Raw genomic sequence first — 14,870 nt, 5'->3', positions numbered from 1 at the left:
TTGTCTCATTGCCTTGTAACCGCAGTGTAAGAAATAACTCAGACTGGCATCCATTAAACATTTTATGTACCTTTCTCTAAATCTAACGCCCCTGTATCCCAGCAATATGTCCTTCAGCATGCACATTATTTTATTATTGATCAGCTGATCAACATGCTGTCACGGATCGGATGGAACATGGAGCAGGGCGACCAAGTGCAGCTTGGACCAGGGTTTATTGAGGGAAAAGGGAAGTGGAAGGAGGCATCGAGGGAAACAGACGAGAACTGGCAAACTAATAACATGACATACTGACCGACAGGGATGGCAAACAAAAACAGACAGGAACCACAAGGACAGCAAACGGGACGACATCGACGATCCGACAGGGAGTGAGGGGCAGACAGGACTTATATACACGACAGGTAACGAGAGGCAGGTGGGAATAATCACACGGATCATGGGCACACAGGAGGGGAGGGGCGAGCACACAGACACACTAACAGAACTATGACACGATTGGGGATGAGTCCTGACACATGCAACTAATATATTTACTTTGACAGGGGCAATGGAGGGGGGGCGTCAGGGATACGTATGGGCATCCACCCAACACACACAAACAATAGTGTGCTTTTAAGAGTACCCACCCTTTGTGGAGTCCTTGGAAGACGTACTGGCGAGTGCTCCTTATGTGAACTCCATCAATGCTCATGTGGGCAGTGACAGTGAGACTTGGAAGGGCATGATTAGGAGGGCCCCTCTGATCAGAACCCGAGCGGCATTCTATTATTGGACATCTGTGTCGACATGGATTGTCCATAATGAACACCATGTTCAAGCATAAGATTGTCCATGTGTGCACCTGGCATCAGAACACCCTAGGCTGAATTTCGATGATCGACTTTGTAGCCATGTCATCGGATTTGCAACCGCGTGTTTTGGAGACTTGGGTGAAGAGATGGGCGGAGCTGTCAATTGATCACCCCCTGGTGGTGGGTTGGCTCCAACGGTGGGGGAATGCCGTCCTGGCAGACTCATGCGTACTGTGAGGGTTTGCTGGGAACGTCTGGCAGAATCCCCTGTCAGAAAGAGCTTCAACATGCGGTGCTGCTGACTTCTTCAAGCCGAGATATCCAGCTTTCAATGGAGCGGTTCCCGACTGCGTGTGAAGCGGTGGGTGGATGGATGGATGGATGGATGGATGGATGGATGGATGGATGGATGGATGGATGGATGGATGGATGGATGGATGGATGGATGGATGGATGGATGGATGGATGGATGGATGGAACCACCTGCGCCTGGAATTTGACCTGCTTTTCCCCAGTCTAAAATGTAGTCTACTTTGTGTAACCAAACTTGCAGATACGCTGGTAGGTGAGGTGTAAACACCCAGTGAGGAGTAGCGCGTCTTCCAAACTCACAAACACGCCGAAATAAACCATAGCCCCTGCACAAAAATGACGATGCACCTGCTTTTATGCCAAGCGCATACGACTTTCTGTGACCAAATTATTATGAATTATTATACATATTGAATATCACCTAGGTGTGCTGGCTGTCAATATGCCAGTTCGCCCAGGTGAGCGCAACAAGGCCCCAAATATACTTGATTAGACTTGCGTTGGCCCAAAAATGAAATTGTGCCATTTTTAAACAAAGTGCACAGGCGTCAGTCTACCAAAATATGGCCCAGTGTGTCCAGTGTTTCCACTCACCCTGTTAATATCTTGTTTGAGAGCAGTGACGATATCAACCTCCCTCTCACTTATCATCCTCTGCAGGGCCTGAAGCTGCTGCAGCCTGAACTCAAGAGGACGAGTTCTTCCACTCTCAAAGGCCCCCCGGGTATGCTGAATAATCTGCCTCTCCATAACCTAAGCTAGTATAGACAGTAAAGAATAGAGAAATATATTATGTTATGGACATTAGGTGGCAACATTCAAAAATATGAAATATGGACACCTCAGAAGGAGCCAATGATTGATTCAGCTGGATGATGAGTAAAGCCACAATGTAGTACAGGACATCAAATATTGATTTTATTTGAATAATTTCTTCCTTGGCGGCTCCGTGACGCACCGGTTAGCACGTCTGCCTCACAGTTAGGAGGGTACAGGCTCAATTCCACCTCCGGCCCTCCCTGTGTGGAGTTTGCATGTTCTCCCTGGGTCCACGTGGGTTTTTTCCGGGCACTCCGGTTTCCTCCCACATCCCAAAAACATGCTTAGTAGGCCGGTTGAGCACTCCAAATTGCCCCTAGGTATGAGTGCGAGTGCGGATGGCTGTTCGTCTCTGTGTGCCCTGCGATTGGCTGGCAACCAGTTCAGGGTGTCCCCCACCTATTGCCCGATGGCGGCTGGGATAGGCTCCAGCACGGCCGCGACCTCCGTGGGGACAAAGCGGTACAGAAAATGGATGGATGGATAATTTCTTCCTTTAAACTTTAAACAGTTGTTCTCAAATTAACGTCAAATTAATGTACATCAAATTAACTGACATTCTGTTGACCCCTGATTCTTTTGTGACATATTTGGCAGCATCATTTTCACTTTCTTCATTTTAAAATTTGGACATTTTTGGGTTTCAAAAATCTGTGAACTCATCAATTTACACTGGAGACACGAGGTATCCTGCATTTTTTTAGATGGCAGTTTCTGTCCGCTACAGTATTTTAATGTCCATAAACAATATACAGTTAACCCTCGTTTATCGGGGAAGACGCATTCCAGAACCACCCGCAATAAATGAAGATTCGCGAAGTAAAAACAGGATACGTATGTATTAAATTTAAACACCATTGTATTGAAAGTTCCGACACATAGTTGGCTGTTATAAGGCATGGGTGTATTGCAAGTTACTTTGAAGCGTGGTTTACCTTGTCAAGCAATGCAAAGTGTCTACCTTCAGGATGAACACACCACACTAAGCATCATGCATAGCGAAACCAAAGTGAGTCAAAGTGAATCTCCTGTTGCATTCAGAATCAGAATCAACTTTATTGACTTTATTGTGCATGGCAAACAGGGAATTTGACTCAGGTTGATCTCAGCCTCTGTACAACATTTAAGTGACTGAAAACATTCAGGTAACTAACAACATTTAAGTGAGGAGAACAGGATGTTATTGCACAGTGATGACTCTGAGTCTCTATGAGTGGTGAGATTTCATCAGAGTGACAGCCTGGAGGAAGAAGCTGTGTCTGCTGGTTTTGGCGTAGAGCGCTCTGTAACGCCATCAAGAGGAGAGGAGTTTGAACAGACTGTGTCCTGGGTGAGAAGGGTCTGCGGAGATGATTAATTGCACGTTTTCTGGTCCTGGACAGGCACAAGTCTTGGATAGATGGGAGGTTGGTCCCAATTATCTTTTCCGCGGACCTAATTGTCTGTTGCAGTCTGTGCTTGTCTTGTTTGGTGGCCGATCCAAACCAGACAGTGATGGAGGTGCAGAATATAGACTGGATGATGGCAACGTAGAAGGTTTTCAGCAGCTCCTGTAGCAGGTTGAACTTTCTGAGCTGTTTCAGAAAGTACAACCTCTGCTGGGCCTTCTTCCGAAAAGAGTCTATGTAGCTGGTCCACTTCAGGTCCCGGGAGATTGTGGATCCCAGGAACTTGAAGGTGTCCGTGGTGGGAATAGCATTGCTGAGGATGGTGAGGGGTGGAAGTGGCAATGGGTCTCTCCTGAAGTCCACTGTCATCTTCACGGTCTTGAGCAGGTTCAGCTCCAGGTGATTTTGGCTACACCAGTGGACTAGCTGCTCCACCTCCTGTCTGTACGCAGTCTCATCACGGTCCCGGATCAGTCTGATGAGAGTGACCCATGGTCTCTGGCTTGCTGCTTCATGTAAGGGTTCAGATTTTGGGGACGTTGGGAGTCGTCCCTTGCCAGGGCGGTGGGGTGGGGCGGGGGGTTCTGTCATGCATCCGTGTGACCCAGACTGTGATCAGCTCATCCCTCCTGCCCCTCCCGTCCTGTCAGCAGCTATCACTATGATTGCCCGTACCTGCGGCTTTCTCCATACCTGCTCAGCGCTAGTTAGCCACTCCTTATAAACCCGCACACCCAGCCTTCAGTGTCAGTTAGTTATTTTGCCCTACCAGTACGCTACATGTCTGTTGCCTATTCTGTAGTCTGCCGTAGCCCGGTCTGTTACTATGCCTGTCTGTTAATATCCTTGTAGCCTCCTGTCATCCTGTTCTCCACTACCCCTTTCCCTCCAATAAACCCCTTTTTGGTTCAAGCCGCATTTGGTGGCCTTGTCCATGACACTTGACACAGACAAACAGAGGTGAGTATTCCCAGGGTATCCCATTTTGCGGACGAAGGCAGGAGAAAATTGTTGTGCGTTCCTGCGTGCGCCTAACTGTAGCCAGGAGGGGGAATGTTTTCTCCAAGGATGGCCTACGCCAAGGGTGTCAAACTCATTTTCACCGAGGGCCACATCAGCATAATGGCTGTCCTCAAAGGGCCAGATGTAACTTATAAATGTAACTAAATGTAATTGAATGTAATGTAAAATAAATGTATCTACTCCTTAATGTTAAATAACTCATTATTTATTATAACTTCTTTCACGGGACAATTACAGTTGCATAGAAAACATGTTTGCTTGTTGCTCTAACATAAATCTAATTTAAATTTTGTCAGCTTGTGAAAACCCACATAACTCCATTAATGAAGGATCAAACTGTCCAAGTGAATAAAGAAAAATAACATAAAAATGAGCTGCAAAGAACATGTATGACACATGTAGCATTTTACAAAAAAAGGCTGCACACAGCCTTGCATCCAACTGATGGTTTGATGACAACAATTTGTCTGCATACACACATAAGACCTGCAAACATTAAATAATTACAACAACAGCTACACATAAATAATATGTAATCAACTAAAAATACCAAAATAAGGTTGACTCAGTTCACAACGATATTGGTCAAGTTTTTCGGTTAGTCTCTGATAAGGAGATGCTGCCTGACCTTGAACACATCAAGTGGATTCTCTCTCTATCGATTGATCATGTTCTGAAAATGATAAACACAAAACAAAATGTAAGCACACAAATTGCACACAGTTTAACTGTTCTTCTTCTTGGTTGAATTACATTTTATTATATTTTAATTACGTTTTTAAAAAAATGCTTACCTGTGTGTTTTCTGACCAGATTTCTGACACCATTTTCCCATTAACGGTGTCTGGTTTTAGGTCCTGTGCTGAGGCAATGCGTAGAACAGCATAGAGGTTGTCATCCGTGAGGCGTGATCTGTGCTTGTTTTTGTTCAGATTCATTATGGAAAAACTGTTCGCACTGATAGGTGCTCCCAAACATGGTCAGAACACGGGCAGCATGAAGTCGAAGCTGTGGCATCAAACCAGGGGGCAGCAGTCGGTAAAAGTCCTGGATTGCAGCATCCTGGAACTTTGCTCTCAGCCCACTGTCGCTCTGAAGCTCAATTAGCTCCATCTGAAGGTGTTGGGGTGCAGTGCAGACATCGGTGATGAACGGATTGGCAAAGATGTCAAAGTCAGACTGTTGTGCTCTGAAGTCAGAGAAGCGCCGATCAAACTCAGTCTTTAACCAGCTCAGTTAGGTAGCCAAGTGAGCACTTGAAAAAGTCTCGGGAAATGAGGCTGACATGCTCTGACAAACAGGAAAGAGGACAAGATTGTCCTGTTTCACTTGCCACATCCATGAGTCCAATTTACGCTGGAAAGCCGTGATCGTGTCAGACATCTGTGTGATGACTTGTTTGCATCCCTGCAGCTTCTGATTCGGCTGGGCGAGATGATCGGTTATGTCACACAACACAGCAAAGTCACACATCCACTTTGGATCTGATAATTCAGACATGAGTTTTCCTTTACTCTGCATAAAAAGAGCAATGTCTTCCCTGAGCTCAACAAATCGCTTGAGGACTTTGCTTCTACTCAGTCACCACACTTCTGTATGGTACAGCATATCCCCGTGTTCCGAGCCCATCTCAGCAAAAACTGCTGGAACTGATGGTAATTCAGGCCACGCGCCCAAATGAAGTTTACTGTTTTCAAGACTGTGGTCACAATGTCCATCCCCAGCACCTTCCCACACAAAGCTTCTTAATGGATAATGCAATGATACGTTATCAGAGGCGTGTGGCAGTTCATTAGTCCAACCAAGCCCACTTTTCCTCCACACATTGCTGGTGCACCGTCTGTAGTTAATCCTACTAAGTTTTCCCACTGCAATGCATTTTTATTTACGGACTTCTCCACCGCGTCAAAAAAGTCCTGTCCCGTAGTGGTCCCATGCATTGCAGCCACATCCAACAGCTCCTCAGTGATAGAAAGGTCCGACTTTACGCCTCTAATAAAAATGTATAATTGCGCTGTGTCCGTGTGATCTGTGCTTTCATCAACAGCTAATGAAAAAGCTGTGTAGCTGCGTGTCACCTCGGCCAGCTGTGTTGTAAAATTTTCTGCTAGTTTCTTCACTCGGTCGGCGATGGTGTTTCTTGATAAACTGACATTTTTAAAAGTCTGTAACTGGTCGGGACACACCTGCTCACAGACCTTCAGCATGCACTGCTTCAAAACTGCTCCCTCTGAAAAAGACTTGGAAGCGTGTGCGATTTCTTCAGCCACAATGAAGCTAGCTTTCACCGCGGCCTCGTTTTTGGCTGTGGATTTCATGAACAAACTCTGCTGCAGCCGCAGTTTGCCCTTTAATTCTTGGGCAATTTGTTGCTCTTCTTGAAGGCTAGCTTTAGCGTACTTAGCTCCGTGTTTGGTGTCAAAATGTCGACGCAGATTGTACTCTTTGACAAGCGACACCGCCTTGTAACACAAGAGACATACCGGTCTTCCTCCTTGAAGCACAAACAAGTATTCGCCTTCCCATCTTTCTTGAAGCAGTCTTCCGTCTGCACCAACATTTCTCTTTCTGGACATTTTGGGATCATTATTTATATCTAAATTCCACTCGTTGGCATGGACACTGCCGCGGTTAGCATAGTCGAAAGGCATTGTGGGAAATGCAGTTTTTGCTCAAAGCACGCTCTTAATTTATTTTTTGGGTATTTATTTTTAGACACTCAAAACTTTTAAGCTCTCGCAGGCCACATGAAATGACATGGCGGGCCACATCTGGCCCGCGGGCCTTGAGTCTGACACAAGTGGCCTACGCGATCACGTCAATGGAGGAGGCCAGCGGACCAACCACACACAACAGGGAGACAGTGGTTATGCACTCCAGTCCTTGTTTTATTTTGGACTCTTGTCCTTGCTTCTTTTGCCATTTAGATGCAGATACGCCTCTCAGCTGCTCCAACCTTCTTCCTAATTTCCTCAAGCAACTCCTCACGCATGCGCACTCTGCAGTCACTCTACAGTCACTCTTCAGCCGTCAGTCACACGCAAACTGTCAGAAGTATCGTAACAAAGTATTTATTTATGAACAGAGAAGAAAAAAAATACTTTCAGACTAACTGTAATGTGAATGTTTAAGTTATTAATATGTTTATTAATCATTAAATCACTAGTTAGCCCCGTTACCTTTTCTCTCTCTCGCGTCAAAAAATGAAAGCCGTTATTCCCAGAAAGACCAGCTTGGATATTCTACGGCAGCACAATAAATTACTTGGATTTGATTCTCTCCTGGGCTCACAATACTGAGTCTGATCCTGCTAAAGTAGCATTTTAAACAGTAGCACTAGATGGCACTTGGGAGGCTAAGAAGTTCACCGAAGGATTGGCCGAGTTGCTGATGATACTGTTCAGTCATCCCTGCTGGGCACGTAATCCAGAGGTGTTCGACTGTTTCGTCTTCCTCGCCGCACAAATGTCATCGAAGGTCATCAGTCTTCCCCACTATATGGAGCCACCTACGCAGGGCCGGGTGATGTCCGAATCGGAAACGAATAAGGTTGACAAGGTCTTTTTTTTTTTACAACTCAGCTTCTTCGGAGAGGTTGGGGCAATGGGAGTGTAAATCAATTAGTCGGGGGTGTTCAAGAGGGGAGGGGTTAAAGGCCCGACGGATGAGGGCATGTCTCGTGGATTTGTCCAGTTGACCTTAAGGTTGAGGGAGCGATGAACCGGATTTCGCCTCTTCATCAGCTTGGTCGTTACCCAGGGATCCAGATTATTTGGACTCGCTTTTGAGGGGGGAGGGACTGAGAACGTGCCTATTATTATTCAAATAACTATACCATAAATAACAAGTTTATCGAACCATCCGCATCACTCCAAATCATTAAATCCATTGAAATCTTCGTCCTCTCTGTCACTTATAAACAACTCCGCTGACTCCGGAAGTAGATGCGGTGCTGACGTCAGACTCATCGTCAGTTGCAGTTCCAATTATTCCACAGCCCTGAGTATTTTCATTTCGGCATTGCTTGTAAAGACTCGGTGTAGACTGGTGAGCCCACCCTATTTCGTAGCAAAGTGACTAGATTTGAGGAGAAGGGCGTGACTTATTTGCGAACGATACAGAAAAACCTGGAATTGAGTGAAATGGAACAGAGTGGCAAATCTATTGTACTGCACTGTACATGTATTATGTTTGAGGCAGTCCAACAAAATCCCAGACGATTTTGAAATGCCGCCCAAACATATTTTTAGGTCTCAAAAGTAGGACATGTCCGGGAAAAAGAGGACGTCTGGTCACCCTACTTTAGCGTAAAACTATCTGAAAGCTCAGCGCGTGAATTTCGAGAATGCTGACGTCACAGCCCACACTCGAAATGCAATCTCGGCACTGATAAAAATAGAGCGCGGACTGCGCCGGGTCAGTACTACTGAGTACGTACACACACTTGTGAGTGTGCAATGAGCTTTCTGGCACGGCTTCCGGGAATAAATGCGTGGGCGGGCGTTTATCCATCTACTTTCTACAAGGCCAGAGTACAGTTTAAACCACGGGTGGGCAAACGTTTTGACTTGCGGGCCGAATTGGGTTCTAAATTTTGACCGGGGGGGGCGAACCAGGAGAAGATGGATGTAGTGTTTGTGTGAAGTAATACAAACGACATGTAAAGGTTGTTGCATAAAAAGTTTTGGCCTTTAGTAGGTAGTAAAGCATGGATATTCAAAAAACAATTGCATTTATTAACAGCATTAAAAAATATATTTCACCCAAAAAACTGCTATCAGTGATTCTCATTAAATACGACATGTTATTTTGAATAACAGTTTCCATCACTTCAGCACCTGCAGGTCAGATTTATGAAAGATGTTTGTCTTATGAGGTGAAATCACATCAAACGGCAAACATTCTGACCAAATACATCATCTTGAAGAATCAGCGAAAAAATACATCCAAATAAAGTAATCAAAACGGCAGCACGGTGAGGGGTATCTGAAAATCAGAGCAGAGCTTTAACTCACAAACACCTGGTGACAGAGGTGAGGAAACGGGAACACTTCCTCAAAGTCGGCCTTAAGAACTTTAAAAGTTAAGATTAGTTGCAAACAGGTGGTGCATCAATGTCTTTGAGCATCCTGCATTGTTTGAAAATGACAATGGTCGCTGGTTTCAATCCCTACTAATTGTACAAATTATATTCAAAATGCATTTTTTGTACCACAAACTTGAGAAACTCCACTTCAATTTCAGTAGGAACAGTGTTGTTGGTCTCGCTTTTTTTGCGAGTGCATCATAGTCTGGAGTAAAATTTGTTGTGGCAATTCTTAGGATAGAGCCGAGGTGTTGGTCCGTTAACCTAGATCTGTGACGGGTTGATTTTTTAAACACTCGGCACTCAATGACTACCTTTCTTTTCCTTGGGCCACTCATTTTAATGGAAGCATTCCAGGGGAAGTTTTGTGGGTCGCTTTAGCCCAAAACTGTATCTGAAAGCTCAGCGCGCGAATTACGAGAATGGTGACGTCACAGCCCACACTCTAAATTCGGCACTGATAGAAATAGAGCGCGGAGTGCTTCGTGTCCATACTACTGAGTACATACACGCACTTGTGAATGTGAACCGAGCTTTCTGACCCGGCTTCCGGTAGTAAATGCGTGGGCGGGCAGTTCCCCATCTACTGGGGAAATGCAGTCATTGCAGGGAAAATGAGCCCGGATGTGGCCCGCGGGCCGTAGTTTGCCCATGTCTGGTTTAAACCCATGTGGAAAGTACCACACAGTCACTGTATCATGGCTCCTGTCAGAATAATATTTCATTATTGTTTATTATGTGTTATTATGCATTTGTGATCGCTGTGGAAAGTGTGTTGTGCATAACAAACAGAAGCAGAGGAGCCGAAACTTGTTGCCTCTGCTTGGGCCCAGCTGATCTCAATATGAGGAAACCAACGGAGACGATCTTTCTGCTTTTAGATGATATGATGAAATGACGTGCAAAAGAGCTTATCTGCTAATGTCTTCGTGCGATGACTGTGCAAGAAATACATGTAAATAAAGTAAAGGGCGGAGGCTGAGATGCTGATTTTGCTTATTTCCTACCCTGCTTAGGGCCCCAGCCTCTAATGTTATCAGGGACCTCAAAATGAATAAAAGTAGGGTGGATCGGAGAGCTGATTAGAATTATGAGATAACCATACAGCTCTCCAATTCTCCTTGCAAGAAATTGGAAATGTCTTCTCTCTTCAATATTAGTGTGTTTTTTAGGAAAGAAACCTAACATAATTGGTCTTTTGAGCCGGATCGCAAGATACCTGATGTCCCCAGAGGCGGAGGCGACAACCAGGAAAGACCGTGGCCATGGCGAGCATACCCTTTACGGGACTGGTCTAGACTTCGTGGCTGGGAACTGAGGGAGACCGAGGGAGAGAAGACGTCTTCGGTGAGTGAGTGAGCACGCACATACTGTGTGTGTATGTGTGTGTGTTTTGCCCATGCAAGTGAGAGAGAGAGGGCGACGGTGTCCTGCACGTGCTTAAACTCCGTGGGTAAAAACTTGACAATTCTAGTCCCTATCAAGTGAAGAGAGTAGTCTATTCTAAAAAAAACTGGAAGGGTGATGGTGTCATGTTTAATTAATACACTTTAACTTCGTGGAAAGGGCGACGGTGTCCTGTGTTTGGTAAACTCCGTGAAAACCTTGAGAATACTAGTCCCTATCAAGTGTAGAGAGACAGAGTAGGCTATACTAAAAAACTGAGAGGGCGGTGGCGTCCTGTGCGCACTTAAAGACCGCAAACAGTGTGTGTGAATAAAAGAGTGAATGGAGATTAGCTATCTCATTGGAACAGGCACATTGAAGTGACAACTGCTTGAGGAAGCAGAGGCAAGAAATTCGATTCTGTGGTAGAAGCTTGGAAATTACCTCACCCTGTTCAGGTAGAAGTTAGTATAGTCACCCTAGATTGAATCACTGACTTCAAGATGGGCCAAAATAAGAGTAAATCAACAAGCAAAAAGGTAAACAAAAAGGATCCTAAACAAGCGCTACCATATAAAGATTGGAAAATTGTTGAGTTAAATTATCCTGGTGTTAGGGTTGACAAATTATCTTGATCGTATGATTATGTTGGAATGTAGACTAAAATTATTAATTTTGTTTAAACCTTTCACCTTTCCTTGACTCTGGGAAGTTTAACCATCCAGTTGTTGAAACTTTCCAAAGGGTGTGGAAACATTCTTGCTTAGTTAGTCATCTAAAATGCTCCACTAGTTTCTGTTTTTCACACCCTTGTAAAACAATGAGCTGGGACCCTCCGCACTGATTAACCAGTTGCTGAGGTGACCACCAAACATGTCCACTCTCACCCCCACCCTGCTTCTCTCAATAAACATGCTCTTGCAAGAATCCAAAGGCAGACTTTGTTCGAACATCACTGTATGTACAGTGACGAACAATTTCTCCACTTGCAAGTGCTCAAAGGGCCTACTGTCTCCCGTGTGGTTCTTGCAAAAAAAAAAATGAGTACCACTCTAACACCTGGTAAAACGAAATACCTTAACTCACGGATAACCAAATATGAGTTTAACGGCCGATTAAACCCTCAAGCGATAACTGTGTTACAGGAAAAGATAAGAAATAAAAGAAAAAATACCGTATTTTTCGGACAATAAGTCGCGTTTTTTTTTCATAGTTTGGGTGGGGGGCCGACTTATACTCAGTAGCGATTTATATGTGAAATTATTCACAAATTTTCAAAATTCAAAAATCCGCGATGTAGTGAAACCGCGATAAACGAACCGCAATGTAGCAAGGGATTACTGTAATTTGAACTGCAACTGACGTCAGCGGCGGTTGTTTACATAAAGGACAAAGGACTCGATCACGGGATTTAATGACTTGGAGTGACAGATTGTAATAATAATAATTCAATTAATTTATATAGCGCTTTTCAATGACCAAAAGACGCTTTACAGGGAATAAAAAGGGTGGGGACGTACGGGGGGGGGGGGGGGGGGGGGAATATTGCAAGCCGATTTTTTATTTAAATATTGCTGATTATGGCATACAGCTTAAGACAACTCATATATCCTATCAAAATATTAGAATATGAAAAAGTATACTAGTAGGGTATTCAACTAATCACTTGAATGGTCAAATTAACTCGAAACACCTGCAAGGGTTTCGTGAGCCTTGAAAAACACTCAGCTTGGTTCAGTAAACTTAATCACAAGTATGGGGAAGACTGTTGATCTGACTGCTCCGTGAGTCGTCACCTTACCGTGGTGGAGGGGTTTGCGTGTCCCAATGATCCCCTAAGCCATGTTGTCTGGGGCTTCATGCCCCTGGTAGAGTCACCCATGGCAAAAGGGTCCTAGGTGAGGGGCCAGACAAAGCACGGCTCAAAAAGCCCCTTATGAAGAAAAACAAATATGGTTCAGATTTCCCTCGCCCGGACGCGGGTCACCGGGGGCCCCCTCTGGAGCCAGGCCTGGAGGTGGGGCTCGAAGGTGAGCGTCTGGTGGCCGGGCCTTCGCCCATGGGGCCCGGCCGGGCACAGCCCGATAAGGAAACATGGGTCCCCCTTTCCATGGGCTCACCACCTGTGGGAGGGGCTAAAGGGGTCGGGTGCATTGTGAGCTGGGCGGCGGCCAAAGGCAGGGACCTTGGCGGTCCGATCCCTGGCTGCAGAAGCTGGCTCTTGGGACATGGAATGTCACCTCTCTGGCTGGAAAGGAGCCCAAACTGGTGTGCGAGGGAGAAAAGTTCCGACTAGACATAGTCGGACTTGCCTCCACACACAGTTTGGGTTCCGGTACTAGTTCTCTCAATAGGGGCTGGACTCTCTTCCACTCTGGAGTTGCCCACGGTGAGAGGCGTCGAGCAGGTGTGGGTATACTTATTGCCCCCCAGCTGGGGGGCTGCACATTGGGGTTCACCCCAGTGAACGAGAGGGTAGCCTCCCTCCGCCTTCGGGTGGGGGGAGGTGTCCTGACTGTTGTTTGTGTCTATGCACCAAACAGCAGCTCAGAGTACCCACCCTTTTTGGGGTCCCTGGAGGAAGTGCTGGAGAGCGCTCCTTCTGGGGACTCCGTTGTTCTAAAAGGTGACTTCAATGCTCACGTGGGCAATGACAGTGAGACCTGGAAGGGCGTGATTGGGAGGAATGGCCCCCCTGATCTGAACCCGAGCGGTGTTCTATTATTGGCCTTCCGTGCTCGACACGGATTTTCTATAATGAACACCATGTTCAAACATAAGCGTGTCCAAGGGTGCCACTTGGCACCAGGACACCCTAGGCCGCAGTTCGATGATCGACTTTGTAGTCGTGTCATCGGATTTGCTTCAACTCCCACCTCCGGCAGAGCTTTTCCCACGTACCGGGGGAGGCGGGGGACATTGAGTGGACCATGTTATGCGCCTCCATTGTTGAGGCGGCCGACCGGAGCTGTGGCCGGATGGTCGTTGGTGCCTGTCGTGGCAGCAATCCCCGAACCCGCTAGTGGACACCGGCGGTAAGGGATGCCGTCAAGCTGAAGAAGGAGTCCTATCGGGCCGTTTTGGCCTGCTGGACTCCGGAGGCAGCTGAGAGGTACTGGATGGCCAAGCGGAACGTGGCTTCGGCGGTTGCTGACAGGGCTGTGGACTCGGACTCGGGGACTCGGATTCGGTTGGACTCGGTCATTTTTGCCGGACTCCGACTCGGACTCGGTGCTGATTTTGACCGAGTCCACCGAGTCCGACAATAAAAAAAATACGTTCAATTTTATTTTCATCATGCTGCTGAGAATGCGCGTAGGAATACTGTCTACAGCCCTGCTTACGATCAATGCGGCCACGTTGAGTTGCACTTAGGCTAATGTTTACATTATGTACCAATGTCAAGGACGATTATGTCACCCAGCTTATATCATTGATGTGTTTCGATAGTTGTGGGGTCGTCACTAATTATTTGTGTTTAGATAAATGTCTGAGCTATAATGGTGTAATTAATGATTAAGAAATATTATCTTACATGTCCTTTGTTTCAGAATGGTTATTTAATTGGGTGAGAGTGTGTGTTTTCAAGCGTTTTGCCTCATGCCAATGGCACTCAGGGTTAAGGGTGGGCTTCAATGACTATTTTTGTAAAGCCACGCATTTAATACCATGTCAAATAATATATTAGAGTGTAGGTTATGTTCCAATGTATCCACTTCTATCGGTTAAATTGTCAACCGTACATTTATGACTACGCCATGAGTGATTTACGTTATGAACTAGCACAACTCCGGTAGGGCAGGGAAAATGTTATCGATCCGACGTCCGATTGGAACGTCGCATCACTTTTACGTCTGCGCTCTCAGCAAGGGATCCTATATAAGCCGAACAACCCAGTGTGAAAGCAGTTGCGTTCGTTCTGCATATATACCGTAATTTCTGGACTATAAGTCGCGGTTTTTTTCATAGTTTGGGTGGGGGGGCGACTTATACTCAGGAGCGACTTATATATGTTTTTTTTCACAAATTTTTACTTGATCATTAAGACATCACTTAAAAGTA

At 45.8% G+C, this 14,870-nt stretch overlaps 1 protein-coding gene across 10 annotated transcripts in view; it reads right to left on the bottom strand.

Moving 5' to 3' along the window:
* Positions 1-14,870, bottom strand: part of LOC148394796 (aldehyde dehydrogenase family 3 member A2-like) — a 108,641-nt gene that overhangs the window by 83,504 nt on the left and 10,267 nt on the right. For 7 of the 10 annotated variants that reach the window (XR_015859560.1, XM_088381597.1, XM_088381600.1 and 4 more), the window contains exon 2: positions 1,701-1,864. Coding sequence is in view for 8 of the 10 variants with exons in the window: in XM_088381597.1 (XP_088237723.1) it covers positions 1,701-1,856 (156 nt within the window). In the remaining 2 variants the exon portion in view is untranslated. Of the gene's footprint in view, positions 1-295; positions 372-1,700; positions 1,865-4,964; positions 5,010-5,130; positions 5,503-10,641; positions 10,737-14,870 lie in introns of those variants that run through there. The other 3 variants (XM_088381599.1, XM_088381598.1, XM_088381601.1) reach the window with 3 other exon arrangements.

The sequence above is a fragment of the Syngnathus floridae genome, chromosome 7 (genome assembly GCF_059516105.1).
Source record: "Syngnathus floridae isolate MCC-2025c chromosome 7, RoL_Sflo_1.0, whole genome shotgun sequence".
In the NCBI taxonomy this organism is placed as follows: domain Eukaryota; kingdom Metazoa; phylum Chordata; class Actinopteri; order Syngnathiformes; family Syngnathidae; genus Syngnathus; species Syngnathus floridae.
The sequence above is the reverse complement of the archived record's forward strand: the minus strand, read 5'-3'. Positions and strand labels throughout refer to the sequence as shown.